Below are 22,505 nucleotides of genomic sequence, written 5' to 3' on the forward strand. Positions count from 1 at the left end.
TACAGTAGGTAGAGGCAAAAAGATAGGGGGAAACCACGCCAAAGATGCCAGGTCTAACACCACCACACATTGAAGCTCCACTTTCTGACTGTATTAGCCTCTAGGTGTAAAAATGTTACCACCTTGTTCTACTTCGTCATTATCCAGAGCGGACAGTGACCATGCCACGGAAATTTTCACTGACACTTGAGAGGATCCAGATCTATCCGGGGATGTAACTGAAGGTAAATGCTCCTTCAGCTGTTTCATGAAGACCTCTGAAAGGTGTAGGCTGGGAATATCAAGTCCTGAATATCAACCGGACAGAATATCATTACGACAATATCATGGGACAAAATATTGAAAGTTAAGTTTTAATACATTTGCTATATGTAACTCCGCATAAAAATACCTTGGTGAGGTATCTATATTTTAAGGGCATGTAGATGTGGAGTTATAAACAGTAAATTGCTGTGTCCCGTGTGCACATACCTTTATATATTTTGTTTCTCTATATTGTTGTAATAATATTCTGTCCCATTGGTAGTCAGGATTCAGTATTCCCCACTACAATTCCTCTGAAATTGATTTCACCAAAAGCTGAAGTTCTTTATCTGGCTTAGTAGCTGAAACATCCTTTACTTTTCAAGTATGCCTTCCTCTACTCAGGTGTCTATAATCTCTCTTTGGGGAAGGGGAAACACGGGATGCATTTTGTCAGAAGTCTTCTGTATGGTAAATTGTCTGAAGGCATTGCCAAACATCTGCATAGGTCCTGAAATATCAAACATTGAGACCCAGTGCCTCCTCACTTTTGTTCAGGCTTTTCCAATAAGTACCTCTTCATACAGAAACAAGGAAAACCAATATGTAGTTATGTATGTATGTAGTTGAGCTTATATAGCGCACAGCTACCCGCAGTGGGTTTCCCGGCGCTTGCTTAGGGAACCCTTCCTGGTATTCCCCTGTGAGATAGCAGGGTATCCACAAGGTGAAAGTCAGGCATCCCGCCGCGAGGGGGCGTTGTGGAGATTAAGCAAGCTATTGCCCAGAGTCGCAGAGTGTGAACCCGTGAGTCGAGGAGGCACCGGGGCGAGAATTATCGAGTCCGTGGAATTTGTTTAGCCCAAGACCCCGCCGAGGTGGGGAATTGAACCCTGGTTCAGGACCGATCTCAGCCTCCGAGTCTGCTGCCTCTAACCCCTGAGCCACACTTCTCCACTTAAATAGACCTGAGCTGAAACATCATAAAGTAAAATAAACAAGAACAGGCAATCATGCAAGCCTGCCCCCTTATCTCAAGTGCTAAGTCATAGGCCCTGGAGGAAGTTATAAAATCTCCCCCAGTCATCAGGCCACTGCAAAGCAGAAGCATTCAGCATCATACACAGGTAAGAATATTTGGATTTCTAATATGCAGGCCCATCATCATGCACAGCTTGAAACCTCTGCCGGAACAGCCTCTGCAGAATTCTCTCAATGGTAACTAAGAGTGCCGGATGTGCACATGTCAACATGGGACACAGACTTTAAGCACCACTCCTCTGGCGGGGTCATACACCAACCCTGGATGCTCCAATTTTCAGGTTTGGTGTACCATACAGAGTAAAGGGAAAACAAAAGACAAAAATCAACACAGGAATACAAGAGCAGTAGCAAAGGAAACATAAGAATAGCTCCAAAAAGATGGAGCATAGCGCCACGAGAGCAAGCACAGAAAAACCCTGGAGAAGTGTTCGGAGTTCCCTACCTCTATGTGACAGGAAGGGGCTGTATATATGTTTGTTAATGAAAAGCTAATAAAGATCTTTGAAGGGCTGCTGGTTAATAAAGTTAAAGTCTCTCTCAGTTAGTAAGTAATGGGAAGACAATATGAGATGAGGAGGTAATGCTTGTAATTTTGCTGGGTTCATCTTCTGATCAAAATAATGAACATTGTACTGGAACAAAAAGTCACCTGTATGTATCATTCATTAAGAGCCTCTTATTGTTTTATTTTGAACAGCGCCTAAAACATCTTGTTACTCCTGCTGAAGACCTGCCACGGCCAAAGAGGCACATGTTAAATTGCGCAGAGCCATGGGACAGCTCAAATCCAGGCTTCAAACCCTCTGCTTCTTCGTACAAGGATGGTCTCATGGCATCAGATAAAGAAACACCCTTCTAGACATAAACATCAGACTACTGGAGAGAGCTTGCCTTCCACCTTTGAAGCATTCCTTCTTGGCACCTGGAATACATTCTCCTCCAGATCCATTAACATTCTCCTTTAACTCAGGGGAAAACCAACTTCTACACCTGAGACTATGATCATTTTAACCAAGGAGATTTTCCTGAATCACGTGTAAGAACTTTTTTTTCAAAAATGAACAAAACGGATTGGTGTAAACAGGTTGTAAGGTATAATTGCTGGAAGCTCTGTAACAACGCTCATAATCTTGAACATTACACCTGGTACAGCTCCTCCTAAATAATTGCAATATGATCCACTTCATCTGAAATAGGGGATGGACACATTTAATCTACACAGCCTTTGTCTTAGACCTGGATTGTCCTTCTTAAGTAATCAGAGATGTTGCAAAGCAAATCAAAGATTTCCTTCTCACCAGGACTTACATTCAACTCCAGACAGACTTAGAACATCCCTTCTTTGTCTGAAAGGACCAAATATCTGATGTGCCTCTAAAATGACACTTATACGTCCCTGATTATACATTATTACAATGCTGTTGTTGATTACCTTTCTCATATTTCAGGACAATTGTGACTTCTACTTTCATACTGGATCTATCTATAAAAAACGTTTGAAGTGGAGCTTTCTGTGCAGTCCTGTGGGAGAGGGCTTACTGTGTACCTTTGGATCAGTACTGTCATAATACCTTCTTTCCATGCCATCCAAGGAGATTTCTGGAATCGCACCTCAGTCATTTGTCTTTCTCCACCTAAAATGTATTGTTGCCATCATTTCTGAGATAGTCGACTAAAACAATTGAAACAGATGTACTATCGCTCTTGTTATAAAATATTGCACATAGGTGCAGCAACTTGATAATGAGACTAATATAACTCTCCATGCAAGCCTTGAACATCAGACATTAATACCACGATCACCCTCTTGTTTAAATCTTAAACATTGAGAAATAGTATTGAGCTGAGCTTGTCTTATACACTTTGAAAATACAAATCATAGATGGTTAAATTGGCGTTGTGCAACCGTATAACTGTACAGTCCCATGTAAATTGTCCACATGTATAAGTCTGCAATCCCAATATCTGTTCTTATAACCCCGAGTTTGCTTTGAGTGACATTGGAGATAGGCCAACACATGCATACGGGTCAATTTTATATGCGCATCTAAAGCAGGGCACACATTGAGCTATAAACTGAATTCCCTTTCATCTCAAATAATCTGGAATGTACAAGATGTTTCTCTAAATTGGAAGTAAGAGCAGCATTTTGTGATGAGCAACTTGAGGTAGAGACAACTGTTTCCATTCAGCTGGAATAGGTTTCCCATGGCACATGAGACAGTCATTGTTTGAATGTTTTAGCCTCATTCTTGCGTTTTCCAAGTTGTTAAATGGGTTTCTCAACTCCATATCAAATTCTGGCTCATGGCAAAAACTACTTTGTACAATGCTTTTTTTGGAATGAGAACCTTAAAAACTGGTACAATGGCAAAAACCTGGGAAAGTGAATGGCTCCTCATTGCACAATACTACAGAATATCACTATTGTTACTAAAAATTGCTTTATTCTTTAAACACTGAGGAGAATAAGATTCATAACAGAAGCAATTTCACAAATTAACATTATGTTTTAAAATCCATTGCAGTTCACATCAGATTGCAACACCAAATGTGAAAACGATGGTCAACAGATGTGCAAGCACTGGTGCATACAACCTTTTACTGAGACCCTCAGAAACATTAATTGATGATTTCAATACAATGAAGCAGCTAGACCGCTATTCTTTGGTCTGGTGTATCTAGACTGTGAATCCATTCTCCCCAATGGAGACTGAGCCATATAAAAACAGGTCTAGCGCTCTACCTGAGACAGTAAAGGAACACTTCCAAAGGTCACAGTTAGATTGTTACAGATCCAATGACCCTCAAGCAGTCACTTTCAGAACTTTTCTCTATGATACCTTCAGAGCTAAAAATATCATTTCTGCCAGAAGCATTGCTGAATCTTCTACAATGTACAGCTGATTGGACAATCTTGGAGAACCACCTGATCAGTTCTTGAGTCACAGATGCTTACCAAGCAATTTCTGCACCATACACAATGTAGGCTGATCATACTGTTTGAGCATATCTCATCTGATTCATCATTGATGCAAAATGCAATTGTCTTATACACTAGATAATCCTTCGGAAGCATCTTCTTCTTTCTCATTTTTCATTTTCACCTAGGACAATCTAAATACTCCAGGATCCATTTGTAGAGAACGCTCAAAGTATGTAGGTTTTATACAATTATTTACTTTTAATAACTTGCAAATGGATAGTGGTTTATACAGGTTCCGTGAATGTTGATTTACAAACAGTTCTAATAAATTATTTGCATGGACCAACACAATAGAAGATCTTTTTATGGCATCAAATAGTGCTGCTCCTATAAAAGCTACACCTTCACAAAGAGGGACATAAAATAAAGGAGGATTAATCATCAATTTTAGATGTGTCTATGTCATGTTAAATTAAATCTCTCGCACAATGATCCCCTTGATAACAAAAGAGTGAAAAAAGGGTGCTGTATATATCTTCAGCCATGAAACTAATCTCACCTTAATGGATAAGAAGACCAGAGATGGAACTATGTCTTCTGGAACTAACATGATTGTATAAACTGTTATGCATGCATGTCTGCCTGCATAAGAGTAAAGTCAAATCTCTATTTTCAATAACTTGTTAAGGTGAGGTTCACATATAACTCTATGTAATTCCATGCATGAATAGTTACAGCCAAGTTTACTGACCATAGAGTAGCCAAACTAAAAAACAAAATGAGTTTAGGAATACTAGGGAGATATGGATTAAGGTGTTACCAACCTTAATCAAAGTTGTGATATGGAACGACAGTTAAATCAAAAATTGACTGGAGCAGTGCAAGGCATTGTATGAAGTAGTGACAAGAGTTGAAGAAAAAAAGGATATTGGGAAATTTTTATCCAGTTTTTGCTATAGAAAGCTTGAGTTAAAAAAATGATTTTGTAAACTCACAACAGTATGTAAATGGAAATCCAAAATGGTGTGGAATAAGAACTCCTTAGTCGTTGATGAGTAGCTCAGTGATTAAAGTAGCTGAAGTCTAGTGGAGTCTAGGTTCATAATAGAGCTATACATATGCCTCGAATGTATTGGTAAGTTGTTGTTCAGTTCAAAAGAAGTTGTTAAAAAGCATCACAATATTAGAATGGAAGGAGAATGAACTACGAAGTCACAGCAAGAATGGAAATGTGTGGAACCACCTCCCAGCAGTCCGTGGAGACAGAAATAGGAACAAAAGAAGGTACTCATAAAATAGCTAGATACAATTATAACAATCAGATTGCCAGTGGTTCAAATTTGCCATCAAATTCTATGTTTTTACATAAGACATGTGAAATGGGATACTGTCTCTTGGGTGCATCAAACTTCAGAATCCCTATAGTTGTCCCAGCATCACTTCATACATTTCATCATGTAGTTAAGTTATTAAGCATTTATGCCCTCAACCAGTACGAGCATTGATCAGTCTATCACCCCTAGCACTTTACCATGACTTTTACTGAAACAAATGTTGGCTTAACTAGAACGTTGCTAAAATAGCATTACTACAGACTTGGAAAACAGGTGGATAGAAAATATTGTTACATGTAACTTAAGAGGGGCTCAAATAAGAAAGATTAACATTTGTTTCCCCATACACCACTTTGCTACAAAGATAAAACAAAGGGCGATTCTTTAGGGTTGTATAAAGCTGTGTAGAGAGTCATTCACCACAGACTGGTTTGGAAGATTGATGTAAACATAATTGTTGGTGAACAATACTTTGCTAGTATTTCTTCCTTTCTTTTAGTGGCTTGAAAATGCATGAAAAGTTAACTGATAACATAGAGATACATCTTTGGATATGTTTTACATTTGTCTGTATCTCCACCAAAGTTTTGTTGAGGCCGACTCTAATGGACTGTCATATTCCCATTCCTATCTAGATTCCCCCATCTTCAAGATTCAAACACCATGTTTGGGTGTCAATAGGCCTATAGGATATTTGGTTCAATTGTACATAGGAACGTATCATGTGCAAAAAACTAAAAAGTGATATCTTTGGCTAGCAGAGAGCCATTTCTGTTACTGGTACCCACAAAAACGTCTTGCTCAAGGAGTTTAGCTGTTCCGACTGTGAAGGATTAATGTGAAGTCCCGAGTCATGATGTAGCATGTTTTAATCTAGCTGTTTAACCATATCTTGTTTGTGTCAGAGGAATCCTCGTCTTTTGAAAACATTTATTACTGTATTAACAGTTCTATGTATATTTTATAAACTTTGTACTCACACATTCTTTAAAGAAATAAAGGTTTTTAATGTAGACTTTGAATTGGCCATTGTGAGTTGTGTGTTCAATGTTGCCAAGTGCAAATTCCATTGATGAGTCAAATGAGCTTTGGGTGAGTGGCTTTGGACAGCAGGCACAGTACCTAGATAAAAGATGTTAAATGTCTCTAAACAGATTATTTTCAAGAAGTCACATCTAGAAGTAGACTTGAGAACCTAGAATCAAGAGGAAGATTCACCACAAAGGTAGCAGTGTTTTCCATAAGTATGTTTCATAACTAGGAACAAATAATCAACTGAATAAACAATGAATAAAGAGATTACATTTAAAATAACTTACATTGGCCATTAACTGTCTGCAGAGAATCAGACTTAGGAGTAATTGGGCTCTGTATATTAGTAGATTTTTATTTATTTAATTTATTTATTATTTATAAAGTTTTATATAGCTCGGACTAGACCCAATGAGGGTATCAGAGCGCTTTACAAAAGTCACATCAAAAGAAAAGTTGAGCACTGGTCACATAGAAATGAGTAGCTAACATGAGATCGTATATGTTGCAGGTTCTCGTTGAAGATCAGGAGTGTGTTAGTCATTCTCGTTTAGAGTTCATCACGCATCCTGGTAGGTGAGCAGCTTCTAGTTGGTATGAACTCGCAACAGGGCTGGGATCAGGAGAAAGTTAAATTCATTCAAATTAGTTTGACTTCTTTTTTGAAGGAGGTGGTGGGAGGTTTATTCTGATTGCCGGGGGCAGGGCGTTCCAGGTCTTTGGTGCTAGGCTAGAGAAGGTGCGTGTGTAGGTTTTCTTTTTCCTAAGTTTTTACGGTTTCAATAGCAGGGTGTTGGTGTTTCGCCAAGTTCTGCTATTGCCTGATAATTCCAGTTAATTGGCTAGATACTTTGGTGTATTGAAGTGCAGGGCTTTGTGTGTCATGCATGCAGTTTTCAGCTGTGCTCTTGTCTCATAAGGGAGCCAATTTAGTTCCTTTAGATGAGGGGTGATATGGTTGTTCTTCTTGCAGCCAGAGACAAGTCTACAAGTCTTGCAGCCGCATTAAGTGAGGCTCTTAAAGGAGCCAAACTGGATCTCGGCAAGCCACATAGGTTTGTATTCCCATAGTCTATTCTGGGTATAACTAGAGCTTGAACAGCTGGTTTTAGTTGGTTGTCATTGAGCAAGGATTTTAGTTTTCTGAGAATGCTCGTATAAAAGTTGGCTTCCCTGGTGGCTGTGCTGGTGTGTTCCTTCATGTTGAGATTCTTGTTGAATATTATTCCCAGTGATCTTGTGGAATCGATAATGGTAGGTTTGCATTTGAGGGCTCTTAGGTGTTTCATCCAGTTTACTTTGTCACCTTGTCCTTGTGGTTGGGAGATTAGGAGAAAGTCTGTTTTGAGCGCATTGAGTTTGAGGTGTTTTTTTGTCAGCCAGATGTGCTTTAAATATTGGTCATACAAATCGTGTTTAACCAACCACTCTTTGGGGAACTGGACGTCCAGTTATTGAACAACAGAAGCTATGGATAAAAGTAATTGTGAACATGTATTAATTCAGCTAGGTCGAAGAAAAAACAGGCAGGAATTGAGTATTTAAGAAACAATTTAATGAAATGCAATTAGTGACACTAACATTTGATAAGATTAACGCCATACTTGAAAAAACATTTTTCAGTAATCTTATGAGATTCATCAGTTCGAAAATCTTCTATCTCCCAATGGTTCTTAATTATGAAACATTGTATCTTGGAGTACTTGCAGGACAGCAGCACCACTGTGTGAGCCTCACTTTACCTTGTAGGAACTGCCTGTTCACAATGAGTTTGCATTAAAGAAAATCGATGGGAACAAAAGTGACTATCTCGAAAGCTGTGATCTCTCTCCTATATTTTTGTACAAAGCTTATCAAATCACTATGTACATAAAAATGGAAACATAGGATCACCTCAATAACACCACACATGAACTATCATTTCCTCTGACCCAACACATTTGCCTCTATTCTGACCTGACCCTCCCCTTCAACTGAATCCATGTCTCTCACTTTTCCCATGCCTCCCCTTCATCCTCACCACTCAAACTCACTCAACTCAGACTTATCAACTTCACTCCCTCTTACATGTCCTAATCCTGCTAATGCCACTGCCCTGTCTATTTTCATTAGAGAACTGGAGAAATTCCTACATGAAATCTTAACTCCATACAGGATTCATTTGGACATCCTTATACATCATCCTTCACTATCACCACCAGCTTTACAACTTTACCACAACTCAAGACAAAACTTATCCTTTGCTACTCTCTCTTTACCCAGTCCTGCCTCCACACCAGAACTTGAAATTTCCTTCACAGAATTACATTTCAGTTCATATGTCAGAACATCATTGCCCACTTTAAGTCTCACTCGAACCCACCCTTAACCTTTCTGCTCTTTACATATTGTAATGTACTTTACTTCCTACTGCTCTTATCCTGCACTTATTTGCAGCCTTTCTGATCTTCTTTTCCCAGAATCTACCACCCACTCTGCTTGCCCTCCGCTGGTAATCATCCAAGGTCAACCCATGTGACACCAAGCTGTCCTCTCAAGGCCTCAGAGACTGTTGTGGAGTGCTAAGTAATGCAATTTGCCCACAACATCTTCCTAATAACATCATACATGTATGTGCAGTTCTCTACTCCTAGTAGGGGAGTGGGGAGAGGGGTGGGCCTAAGGGCTAGGGCGGTCGACCTCGAATCTGGGGAACTGGGTTCGAGTCTCGGCAATGACGCTAAACATCCTGTGATTCTGGGCATATCACTTAATCTCCCCGTGCCTAACAAACATGAATGTGTCCTCATGTAACGCAATTGGTGCTATGTAAAGCGCTCTGATTCCGATACCTTCAGGTCAACATCACACTATATAAAACTCCGTAAAAAAAGAACAAAGATATTGGTAGCCATTTGCCATTCTGTGTATTACCTTAAGGAGGAGAAAGGTTACATGCTTTGTGCATAATTCATATTTTTTTCTGCAAACTGCTGCATATCTCTCAACAAAAACTAAACACTTTTATATGAGACTAGCGGCCCATCCCGGCGTTGTCTGGGTATGACCGACATGTCTGCAATTAGAATGCGCCCCAGCGATATGTGCCTCTTGCCTTCATGTCTGCAATTAGAATGCGCCCCAGCGATATGTGCAGGCGCCGACGCGTGTGTACCTGCTCTGAAGTTCTGGCCTCACAGTCTGCCCCAGCGATATGTGCCTCTTGCCGTCCTACCGTGCATATCGTGCCCAGGCTCTGCATCCACAACACGGCGTGATGCGCTGAGACACCACACGCCGCATCAACGTCACCCGACAGCGTACTCAGCAGCCGCGATAGAACGCTATTCACACGCTCCAAACGTCACCCGACGGCGTACTCAGCCACCGCGACAGAACGCTATTCACACGCTCCAAACGTACGCACACGCCCACCTCAGAGCCGGCGCTACTTCCAACGGACTACTTTGTCACACAACGTGCTTTGTCCCTTCCAAAGTATATGTTGCGCCGGTGTATAGCCTATGTCCATCTGCTTTGCCTCACCTTTCCAATGCTGCATGCGGCGCTCCGGTTGGTGCTGTGGTTCCGGAGCTTACCCTCCTCAAAGGTTTGGTCTCTCTCTTTATTATATTAGTATGGATCAAATACTTGGATAGCCCGTCTTTTGAAACCACATTTATGAGGATTTCAGTGACAGATTCAGTGTCTCAGTTTCCTGTGAATTTTATTCTCGTTCACACTCTGAAGTAATCTAGAAGTACTATCATACATACTAGTTCATGAAGGCCCACCAATGCATGTACCTGAGTCTCTTTGTACTCTGCGTCATTCTTAAATGCCCATGTGGTTAGGTTTGATCATTTCACCCTCTAAACACCTTTTGGTCAGCCATCCTGTTTTTCAAACTCCATTACTTTCTTGTTACACCATCATCCTTGTAGTCCTTCCTCGAATCCTCTTTTATACCACATCATTCATCGCTTATATCCAGTCCAGTTACAAACAATTCCATAATTTCATCCAAATCCTCATCCTCCGATTCTTTTAACCTCTCCCAAATGCACTCTTGTCAAGCAGTCCTCCTTTTTTCCGAACCTGCAGAATGTTCTTGTACAGAACTGTTTTTTGTACCCAACATTGCGAGCCATGCCGTGGATTGTTCATTGATCACTCCCAGTGTGTCTGTTAGTGATTTATATTCTACCCTTTATATGAAAGTAGAAGAACAACCATATGTATTACCTTTGGACAAACCATGTACAAGCAAGCACGTCTTTATTACTGAATACTATTTTTCCTGGGATTTCAGTGTATGCGATGCAAAAGCATTGTGTTTTCCCCATTTCACTTTTTGAGTCAATGCTGACCAGTGGCATCCAAAAACTCAGAAACCGACATCCCTGGCAAAAACTATTGCAATAAGTGAATTGCTAACTTCTTTTTTGATGCTGGCAAATGCAACCGCCTTCACTTCTACCTAAAAAAAAATGTTTCTGAAAAAAAACGCTTTGGCCTGCAGCTGGCCTTATATCAAACTTGGTTAAGAATTTGGGCCCAGCCACCTTTGTCATAATATTAATAATTATTAGGAAATGGTGTCCATACACCCATATTGCATAGTTTAAACTTTATACGGACATGCAACTCTTTGTTCCTTTTGCATAATAGTACAATAGGAGAAAACCTTTGGTTTAATTGCCACATCTGCACACATTCTTTCATTATCCACAGTGGGTTTTACACAGAGACACATGAATAGCTTGTAATTATTTGGTTCGGCACCCCTTTTCAGTTTAATATCACGATCAAAACCTAATGCACTATCTCCTCACAAAACATCTGTGTATGCATGCATATCAATGTGCGTGCTCTGTACCAGCTTCTCTCAAACTCATACACTCCTTCCCAGCCTTAGTGTCATCACTAAAAGGCCCGGGTGGACCCAGCCCAAAATGCCTCGGCCCTTGTACATCACATAGAATTTGCCAAAAATACTCCTCACCCTGAATTTGATGCATGCTTCAAGAAAACCAATCAAACTAGTCGAGCTCTCCATATACCCCTTGACTCAAGTCAGGCTATTGCACAGCCTCATTATAATCCCAGGAATCAATAAAAAGATCAAGTACAATCCCTTCAACTATAATCCTGTCAATGTTGGAACGGTATCTAAAAATTGCTTGGCATCCACAGATATATCCTGCATACTTAATGTCACAGTGAGAACCATGGGCCATACCATCAAGAAAGGGCGATACATTATCGCCGCTTTTATCGGCAGGAAACTGCCGCTAACAGCGGCGATAATGGGCTTGATAATATGCCCTTGTGAATTCCCATAGAAGCCCAGGTTAACACCAGAACCTGGGCTTCTATGGGAATTCACAAGGCCATATTATCAAGCCCATTATTGCTGCTTTAGCAGCAGTTTCCTGCCGATAAAAGCAGCGATAATGTATCGCCCTTTCTTGATAATATGGCCCCATGTTTCCCAAACTCTTAACCAAGCCATCACTATCTTCATCCTCCATATTCATCCTGGTCCTCCTTGCAGTGTAAGACAACCTCATCCGCATCTGTGGGCTGCTGATCAGCCCACAAATGTTACATATTTTCTTAGGTGCATTATAAAATCTAGAGTTTCGCAGTGGTCTGAGGGAGCCGCACCTTAGGTCTTAACCTTAGCGGTGGATTCCTGCCCCACTTGTTTTTCCATAAATTTTTGACCCATGAACCAGATGGTTTTTCTGTGTGTATGGAATAAACTGGGCCTCCTCCTGATTGTTTTAATTGTTTTCCTGCACCCGAATGACAAGCCCCAACAAGGGTGAAACTGGTCTTGGTTGCTTGTGTTCGGGTTTAGAGAGGACCTGGCTAGGCAGTTTGGGCGGGACTGTTTCTATTGGAGCAGGATCAAGGGTGATTTGCATTTGGCTTGGTCTAATCTGTGGTGACACTGTGGGCAAAAAAATGATGGGCTGGCCTTCTGCCCTGAGTAATTACCCGAGACTATTTTAACCATCACTTTTTTTGTATACTTCGTTGTGACAACTTAAGTGAGACAAGAATGCCCAGGCATGGTTTCCATACTCTATTTGCCATTAGAACCAATCTGCAATTGACTGACAAGCACCAACTAGGGCAAAACCGGTCTTGGGTTGCTTGTGTTCCATTTCAGAGAGAACCTGGCTTGGCAGTTCAAGATGGATAGAGGAACAGGATCAAGGCTGATTTCATATGGCTGGGTGTAATGTTAAGCGGCATTGTGGCCAAAAACGATAGACTGGGATGCAGCCTGAGTAATTACCAGTGGCTAAAATTAATCCAAGCATTCCATCCATCACTTTTGGTGTAATTTCGTGTAATGTCCTAAGTGCAATGGGTTTGCCCAGACATGTTCCTGTGCTCACTTTATTTTTATTTTTTTTATTTTTTTTATTTTATAAAGTTTTTTATAGCGCGAACATGACCCTAGTAGGTATCAGAGGGCTTTACAAGAAGGGAAGGTAGGGTATAATTGAAGTAACTTACATGATCACATATTTGAATGAAGTAAAGGTCCTTGAGAATAAACATATTACTACTCTTGTTATCAGAGGTAGTTGTTGTGTAGTGCCTGGGAGTCCAAGCACTTGCTGTATCTCGCTCCGGTATCCGTAGGTGAGGTTATGGACATGGAGCCAGGAGTGTTGCTTACAGTGGCTGCCGTGTACACGCGTCTCCTGATGTCATGTGCGCGGTGGCCATTTTATTAATAGTGCATCACATGACTGGGACCATACCATGCGGCCCGGTCACAACTGGGGAGTGCTAGTAAGACCCCCATGGCGATGTACACTTTAGGGGCACCATCACTATCGCTGCTGCTACGTCACAGCTGCGACACAACAGTAGTCAGCTAAGAAAAAGTCTAGCATCCTAAAAAGAGTCACTGGTATGTTTAAAATCAATAAACACAGAAGGAGGTGTAGCTTACGGAGCAGAGAAATGGCCGCTCATCCGGGACCTAGCTGCGTGGCCCGCGAGGAGTGCCTGGTCATGCGCCCTGACGGGCTTGGCGATTGATCACATCCGCGGCTGAGGACGGAGAGACACTGACTCCCCTATCAGGGGTGCCTGAGTTGGCTCCGCTGGGACTGCGGCTGTGGCTGGGTGCAACGTGCGGACTTCCTGCGGCTTCCTGAGAATGGAGCCATGCCCGGCTGCATCAGGCGCATGGTCCAGGCGTGATGGCGGGGGAAATATCAGAAGCCTGCTCAAGAATTAAGGGGCCACCAACACCAGCCTGAGGTGAGCAGACAAAATCTGGGCAGAGCATACTCACTGTGCATGGTCAGATCCTACCAATACGCCAGGGGGGACAAACGGATGGCAGCTCCGTGCGGATCGCACCGAGGTACTGTGCGCGATGCGATGTCCTGTGTTAAGTGTGGATGATTTAGTGGATGCGCAGCCCATTGAATGCGACCTAGGCTCTGAGAGCCACAAGTTATGACTGTGCATACATATTGAAAACAGCAACAAAAGCCCTTAAACCAGAGGCTGCTTTGGGAGGCACTGAAGTACAGCGGGAGAGGCTTTGCCAGCACACGGGTCCGTGCTTGGCCTTCTAGTTCTGTTTGGGGACTGGAGGTTGACGATGGAAAACAGGAGCAGTACACCACTGCAGGCCCTGCGGGTGCATTGTTTTGTTTTTTTGTTTTTTTTGGGTTATAAACTTTTATTCGTCATCAGTGCACACACACAGCTTTTCGCCTACAACCCTGGGGCCGGCAGCAAAAATAAGGCAATGTCAATGTTGAGATTAGTGTCATTACAGAAAGGCAATTCGCCATCGATCCGGGGGTCCGGCAATACATGTCCCGGGGGAACCATCCCCGTCTGTTCTCAAAGATTGCCTGCAACCCCTCTCCCCGCCCCTCCCACCCCGGGCAAACTTGAAAATGACGGCTACTGTGCCTTGGGAGAAAGTTGCTTGGCTCTCGACTGTGGCCTAGTTTATCCTGATTATCCTGCAGGTGAAGTGGTGCCGCCTCCCTGGCTAGATACTGGCTGCTCTGTAGGGCCTGGCGCATTCCGTTGTGGCCTACGTGAGTTTGCAGTGCGGAGAGTTCTGCAATTAAAGCAGATTCTGTGGAGGAGCAGGAGACACCCCCAACCCCAGAAGGGGAAAACTCTTAAGGCTCATCCATGTCTATTTGATGATTTGTTAAAGGAGTGCGGCGGATCTCAGATACCATCACTGAATAGAGGCACAGACTCCTCCGGGGTGGCTCTGGTGGCATACAGAGGCCTTCGCTGCGTGGCACTGATCCTGACTTGGGAGATCGGTGCGACATGGGGAAACATGACACTAAAAACAAAACTCCCCTTTGAACACAAAAGACTCACCCCCCACAGGGATGATGAGGCAGGCATGGATACTGAGTCAAGTGTAAGAGAGGGTACGGAAGGAAGCAGTGACGATCTACGTGCCTCACAACTCGACATGAAATCCAGTTTAAAAAACATTGATAATAAGTTGGACTTACTAACCTCATGGCTGGACCAGGTAAAGAAGCAGGTGGATACCCATGAAATGCCCCTGGACCAGTTAGACAACCTCTCTACTGAGATACACGAGTTCCAACTTGAAACCAAAGAGCAAATGCTCCAAATGGACAAAGTGCTTAAAATTATCAGTGCCGAGAACAAAGACTGGGAGGCCAGCTCGCGCAGAAATAATGTCCACATCACAGGCATCCAGGAAACGACAGTGATTGCGAAGATGGAAATGTTTGTGGAAGAACTGCTGCTTGGACTATTCGGCCCAGGGCTTTCAGCACTGTTCATAGTGGAAAGGGCGCATCAGACACTGGGACCAAGACCGCCAGTGGGAACCACGCCTAGGCCAATTCTAGCATGTATATTGAATTATCGTGATCAGGACACTATCCTTTGCCTGGCCAGAGAGAGTGGTAATATTAACCATAAAGGGACCAACATCTCCATATACCCGGACTTTACAAAAGCTTTTCAGGCATCGAGGCGTGAATTTGTGCCAGTCAAATAGATTCTATATCAAACAGAAATATTGTATGCACTGTTCTACCTGGCTAAGCTGAAGATCAACCACAAGGGATCAGTTCATCACTTCACTGATGCCAAATCGGCCCTGAAGTTCGCTAAGCACATCGTGGGCCCAAAACGATCAGCCAAGTAATCCTCAGATTATCCCCCGGAAGCTGGATTCAGTGACAATGATTGATCCACAGTGCTATGCACTGCCAAGTATTGTTATAGCTAGTTACACTGTGGTAGTCCGCGACATGATGGTTTTCTGATCGTAGCAATACAGTTGCGGGTCGCAACTGCCTCTAATGCACTACATAAGTGGTTCAGTTGTTAGGTTCTCACACACAAGTGTAGCCACCCTGCTGCAAGGTGGGGTTGTAGGCCGGTACAGTCATGCCCTTAGGGGGAACTCCCATTACTTGTCCCCAGGTACGAGTCTGGGACATAATACACCGTTTGTTTGCAGGGGAGGGATTTTATGCTCAACCTAATTGGGGGGTTGAAGTGGGTGGCAGGAGGGACAGGTTTGTTAAGTTTGTAGAAGAAGCAATGTGACTTGTTTTACACAAATCCTTACCCAGATACCATACTCACATACAAATGCGTTGGCTTCTCACAGAAACACCCTGCAGTACTCTAGGAAAAAAGCAAGCCAAAGCCAGCCACTATTTGATATTTGATCATTAAAACTACCCAGCCATGACAGCTTATAATCTCCTTACATGGAATATTAGGGGGCTAAACAATTATCGTAAATCCAGACTTATCCAATCTTGCCAGACATAATATCGGTATATGCTTCATTCAAGAAACACACTTAAATAGCACCTCACACACCAAGCTACACAGTAGACGCTGGGGTTCTATCTATTCCTCCATTTACTCCAATTTTGCCAGAGGGTGTCCATACTAATTAGGCGTGGGCTGGCCTCGACGTTGATGGTATCGCATATTGATCCAGAAGGGAGATATGTGATTTTGGGAGGTAAACTGGGCGACAGTGCACATAACCTTGGCGGTGATATATGGTCCAAACGTGGACAAGCCTGAATTCTTTCATGACATATGGGCCAAAATAAACACAGTGGGGTATGACACCATTATATGGGGTGGAGACTTTAACACCCTGGTGGACGATGCCATGGACAGGAAGGGAGAGTCCCTTAAGTTACACCCGAGATCAAACACTGCTCTCAACGATATCATTGCAGAGGGTGACTTGACGGACCTATAAGGCAGAGGGGACTTGCATCATTGCTCACCACAGCACCTGATCGTGATTAGATTACTGGCTGGTGTCCTAACACATTGCAGCCTGGACTACAGCTATTCAACACTTGCCCAGGACGCTGTCAGACCGCGCCCCGGTCCAGCTGCAACTGTCTGTACCAGATGGACCACCGAAAGAAGTTAGCAGGAGACTCCCACCACATGCCTTCACAGACACGATATTCAGGGAAGAAATCAGGGGGGATATAGTAGAATATTTCTCCATTAACTCTGGCTCTGTGCAAATGCAGGCTACGTTGTGGGATGCTTTCAAGGCTGTAATTCATGGAAAGTGCATATCTAGACAAGCTGAGGTACTAAAATCCATTAGACAAACTCTTAATAAATCGGAAACCAACATCAGAGAACTTGAGCTACAATATTATAGCACAGAGGACACAAAATTATTGGTAGAAATTAGAGATAATATCTCGGAATACAAAGAGGAGGCCATTAGGGAGGTGAAGTTCCTGGGGAAATATGCCCACGCCTGAAGGTATGGGGAGGGTGACTGGCCTGTAAGTACCCTAGCTAACGCCCTATGCCCACCAAACACTTAATCGTTCATCTCAGAAATCCTAGATGATAATCAAAACTTGGTTAGAGGTCCTCAAACAAATACTGGACCAATTTACAAAATATGACTCCACACTGTACTCTTCTCCTCTAGCACGGTACCTGAGGAACTGCAGCTTATCAGGACTCAATGACCCCCTTCCCCCAACTTCTTTAAAGAAATGATAGGTTCACTTGCGCCACTCTGGTCCAAAAAAATCAATGCCTCACTTCTTCAAGGTAAGATCCCTGACTGCTTGAAGGTGGGCCTGGTGCACCCTATTCTTAAAAAAACCAAGGCTGACCCGGATGACCTGAACAACTACTGTCCAATCACAAACATTCATACCCTGGCAAAACTTCTGGAGAAATGTGTTCATGAACAACTCCGCAAACACATTGAGCAATTCCAGCTTCTTGACTTATTCCTATCGGGTTTTTGCAGAGGCCACAATACCGAAACGGTCATCACTCACATCATAGATGACACCCTCACTTCACTCGACCAAAATTAAACCTGCCTTTTAATTCTGCATGATCTCTCATCTGCTTTTGACACTGTCAAACACGACAATTTTCTTTACCTATTGCAACGCAGAATGGGACTCTCTGGCACTGTCCTTAAATGGTTTGCATCTTTCTGCGACAACAGAACCCAGACAGTCAAATCCAGCCAATCTCTCTCCAACCCAAGTCCCTGCACACTTGGTGTTCCCCAAGGGTCCTCACTCTCCCCCACCCTCTTCAACCTCTTCCTGGAACCTCTGACTGTAATTCTTAAAACCTCCAACATACAATATCACATGTATGCTGATGACACCCAACTTTACATGAAAATCTCTTCCCCCGAGGACATCATATCGCTCAATGGAACCCTTCTCACAACCCTCAACTGGCTTACTTCCAACCACCTCAAATTAAACGCCCTCAAGATGGAATTTCTCCTCATTGCACCCGCTAAACAATCCCCTACTGTGCTGCAATCTCTTCATAACCTTACCGCCCTCAACTGCACTCCTCACATTGTTGACTCCACTAAATCTCTAGGCGTTGTGCTAGACAAAAATCTAAACATGCAAGGCCACATCAGATCTTTGACCAAAGGAGCAAACTTTCAACTCTGCATTCTAAGAAAACTCAAACCATTCCTTCCACGTGATGAATTTAAAGTACTCTTTGCAGTTTACTTAAACTCAGTCTAGCTACCATTAGAGAGTCTCTTAATGCTACTACCAAACTCATCACGGGCTCTAAGGAGACCAATCACATTTCACTGGACTGAAATCGCTCAACTGGCTTCCCTTTGAAGCTAGGATACAATTAAAGATTGCATGTATGACCCATAAAGCACTACACTTCAACACCCCACTCTACCTGACTAACAAGCTCGAGCTATCTGGTGGTTCCAGGTCCACAAGGAGCTCAGGCACTCTGCTGCTCAAGCCCAAGAAATGTAATAAGCTTAAAACCTACAATCGCTCATTCTCGGGCCTCGCACCGAGAATCTGGAACTCCCTTCCAGTGGAAACAAGACTGATTCCTTCTACCCTTGCCTTAAAAAAGGAAGTAAAATCTCTACTACTGAACAAACTCCTCTAATGAACAATGCGCTGTTCTTGATGATTTGCTCTTCATGTATATTGCCCTAATTGTCTCGCTCGCTACCTAATCCTATATAAAGCACTCTGATACCCTCCTGGGTCATGTTCGCACTATACAAAACTTTAAATAAATACGTTGAATTGCTGTGGCTGAGCAGGTGACATAGTGCCTACTTGGACAAACCCTTCACTGTGGAGGATATCACACAAGTGATAAATGGCATCCCCTCTGGCAAGGCTCCCGGCTCGGATGGGCTGACGGACGATTTTTACAAGACTCAGACTGATTTATTAGCGCCTCATCTCCTGTCCTTATACGAGGAAGCACAGGAGACTGGGATGTTCACTCCCAGGATGCGAGAAGCAATCATATTGTCATTACTACCACCTGGGAAACCTAAGAACGATATTTGTACCACCCCCTCTCACTGCTAAATATCGGCACCAAAATCTATGCTAAGCTCCTTGCCAACAGACTGCATCCCCTGCTCACTCTGATCACTAGACCCGACAAATCGGGCTTTATTCCTGGCAGGTCCATGGTGCACAACCTACGTACCTTCTTCACAGTGATGCACTATTTAGATCCTCAATTTCCATCTCTAGCAGTGCTTCTAGACGCCACCAAGGCTTTCGATTCACTTGAATGGGAAAACTTTTCGAGCGAGACTTAGACAACATCATGCGGCCAGGGGACTGGGATTCACGCCCTGTGGTATCACTTTACACGGATCACATAACTCTATACATTAATAACCCGGTGGACAGTTTGAACCCGGTACTGTACAAGATCCTACGTTTTAGGTGTTTGTCTGGCATACAGATTAACTGGTCAAAATCTGTCCTGTTCCCATTGACTGCAAGCACCCTACCTCACCAACTGGACTGCCCCTTCAATGGGCTGATGGTCATGTGTGGTATTTGTGAATATGGCTTAGCTAAAATATACAAGAGCTATTGGATGCGGATTATGGCAAAGCAGTGACATGATTGGAGAACATAATCAAGACCTGGTTTAGACTATCTGTAGTAATAATCCAGTCAAATTGATTAAAATAAGTCTTAATTTATTGACAGCAAGAATAACTGTCATCAATTATCTAAGTTCAGCCTGTACTGAACTTCAACAGTAAAAGTCCTAGCTAGCAGTCCCTAGAATTAAGAACAGCTTTGAAAACAAACATGCCTCATGCACTGGCATGCGACCACAGCATTACATTTAAAGAGACATGTAATGGATAAGAACATAACACATCTCCCTCATTACAAATAAAAAAAATCAAATAAATCAATTAACATATCTTTTAGGCATATTGATGACACCTTTGGTACCTTTAACTCTATGAGCAATGGAATCAGATGGATTTCTCTCATTACTTATAGCAGTACATTTTGCTAATTTCTTAATGTTCCAAAATTTGCCATCTTGTGTCATAACACTATTGGAAAATACTTTCCTTATCTGAATAGGATCACTAAATTTATTAGACTCTTTAGATAACAAACCTGGTCTAAGAATTCTCATCCACTCTCCTACATGAAATTCTTGAGATTTTGTGTTCCATTTCCTGTCATACCACACCTTAGTTTTAAACTACTTAAATTCCACACGTCTGGCCACATCATCCATATTATCTTTATACACTAAGAACTGATTGCATTTCTCCTTTAACCACCATGGTAACATCCTTGATGCTGGATAACGGCCTTTGAACAACTTAAAAGGACTCACCTCAGTAGTAGTATGGGGTGTAATACAGTAAGTCCATAAACGTTCCCTCAAAGCACTTACCCAATTGACTCCAAACTTAACTGATTCCACCACAAAATTCTTCAAAACTCGATTAAACCTTTCAACTTGGCCATTCTCATGTGGTTCGTATAACAAAGTCAACCTGTGAACAACGTTACACTCTTTGAGAAATTTGGCCATTTCACTAGAGGTCAATTGAACACCATTGTCAGAGACCATTACAGAAGGACATCCTTCTCTAGTAAAAATGTCTTTAAAAAAACTAATCACAGTTTCAGTGGTAGCCTTGGGGACAAACTTTACTTCAAGCCACTTGAAATGATAATCTACTATTACTAAAGCATATCGTGAGGATTCTGGTAGCATATTGAAAGGACCGATATATCAAACGCAATTTTTTGCCACGGCTCCGAAGGCCATTTGACTATATTGAGCGGTGAAGTATGTACCTTTAACATTCTTTCCTTACACACACACTCTTGACACTCTCTAACTGTCCTATCAACGAATCTGTCAATACCTGGCCACCAAAAAAAAGATCTAACTAACCGTTTCATAGACGAAATACCAGGATGTGTGTCATGCGCAACCTGTAAAATGATCTCCTGCATGCTCTCTGGCGGTATGAATTTGCCTGACTTGAAAATGAAACCACTGTCAAATTCCAGCTCATCCGAAACTTTGTAAAATGGCATTAATTCCGACTTGATATTATTTTTATTTAGCCAACCATTCTGAATATAATTCACCAAATCTTCCCACTTGGAATCTTTTTTTACACATTCTTGCCAATTTGATTCAGTAATGCTTTTAAATGTTTCCTGTAACACATCTTGGGTAGCAAACACAAAATCACATTCATTAACTACACTGACATCATCCACTTTGCACGGTAAACATGACAAACAATCAGCTGTGACATTCTTTTTGCCAGGTACATATACCGTGACAAAATGATATTCCTGTAACCTAGAAGTTAGTCTCACGATTCTGGCTGTGGAGTTCCATCCACCTCCCACAGATAAAATATTCACTAAGTATTTGTGATCCGTCCTTAATGTAAATTTGGATCCCCATACATAAAGTCTAAAATGCTCAATCGCCCAAACGCACGCTAACAATTCCTTTTCTATTACAGAATATTTACGCTCACATTCATTTAATGTTCTCGAAGCAAATGCCACATTCCATTCTCCACTGCCTTCCCTTTGTGACAAAACTCCACCCAAACCATACAGGCTTGCATCAACTGTGATGATACATTCTTTGTTAATTCTAAAAGGTTTTAGAGTGGGAGCTTTAACTATGTCTCTTTTAATTTCATCAAATGCTTGTTGTTGTATATCAGACCAAGTATATTCCACACCCTGTCTTAACAACATTCTTAACGGTTCCATTTTATTAGCAAAATTCACTACAAACTTGCTGTAGTATTCGCACATACCAGCGAAAGATAATAATTGATCCTTGGTTTTTGGAACTGAGCTTGGGTAATAGCTTCTACATTGGATTTTTTGGGAAACACACCCTTACCCGATAGTGTATGTCCCAAATATTCAACTGACTCCTGAAAAAGTTTGCACTTATGTGCTTTCACTGTTAATCCATTATTCTGTAGTCTTTCACATACTTCCTGCAAATGGTATTCATGTTCGTTCGTATCTTTTGAAAAAACAAGGATATCGTCCTGAAAGCATTTTAAATATGTATCT

The 22,505-nt window shown here is 42.2% G+C and overlaps 1 protein-coding gene across 1 annotated transcript in view; it reads left to right on the forward strand.

Moving 5' to 3' along the window:
* The window catches only part of LOC144809499 (sodium- and chloride-dependent betaine transporter-like), an 887,191-nt gene extending 880,625 nt beyond the window's left edge, over positions 1-6,566 (forward strand). Inside the window, exon 15 of the mRNA XM_078673718.1 lies at positions 1,985-6,566. Within this exon, the coding sequence (XP_078529844.1) occupies positions 1,985-2,146 (162 nt within the window). The 3' untranslated portion in view covers positions 2,147-6,566. The remainder of the gene's footprint in view (positions 1-1,984) is intronic.
* The last annotated feature ends 15,939 nt before the right edge of the window (positions 6,567-22,505 follow it).

The sequence above is a fragment of the Lissotriton helveticus genome, chromosome 1_1 (assembly GCF_964261635.1).
Source record: "Lissotriton helveticus chromosome 1_1, aLisHel1.1, whole genome shotgun sequence".
Lineage (NCBI taxonomy): Eukaryota > Metazoa > Chordata > Amphibia > Caudata > Salamandridae > Lissotriton > Lissotriton helveticus.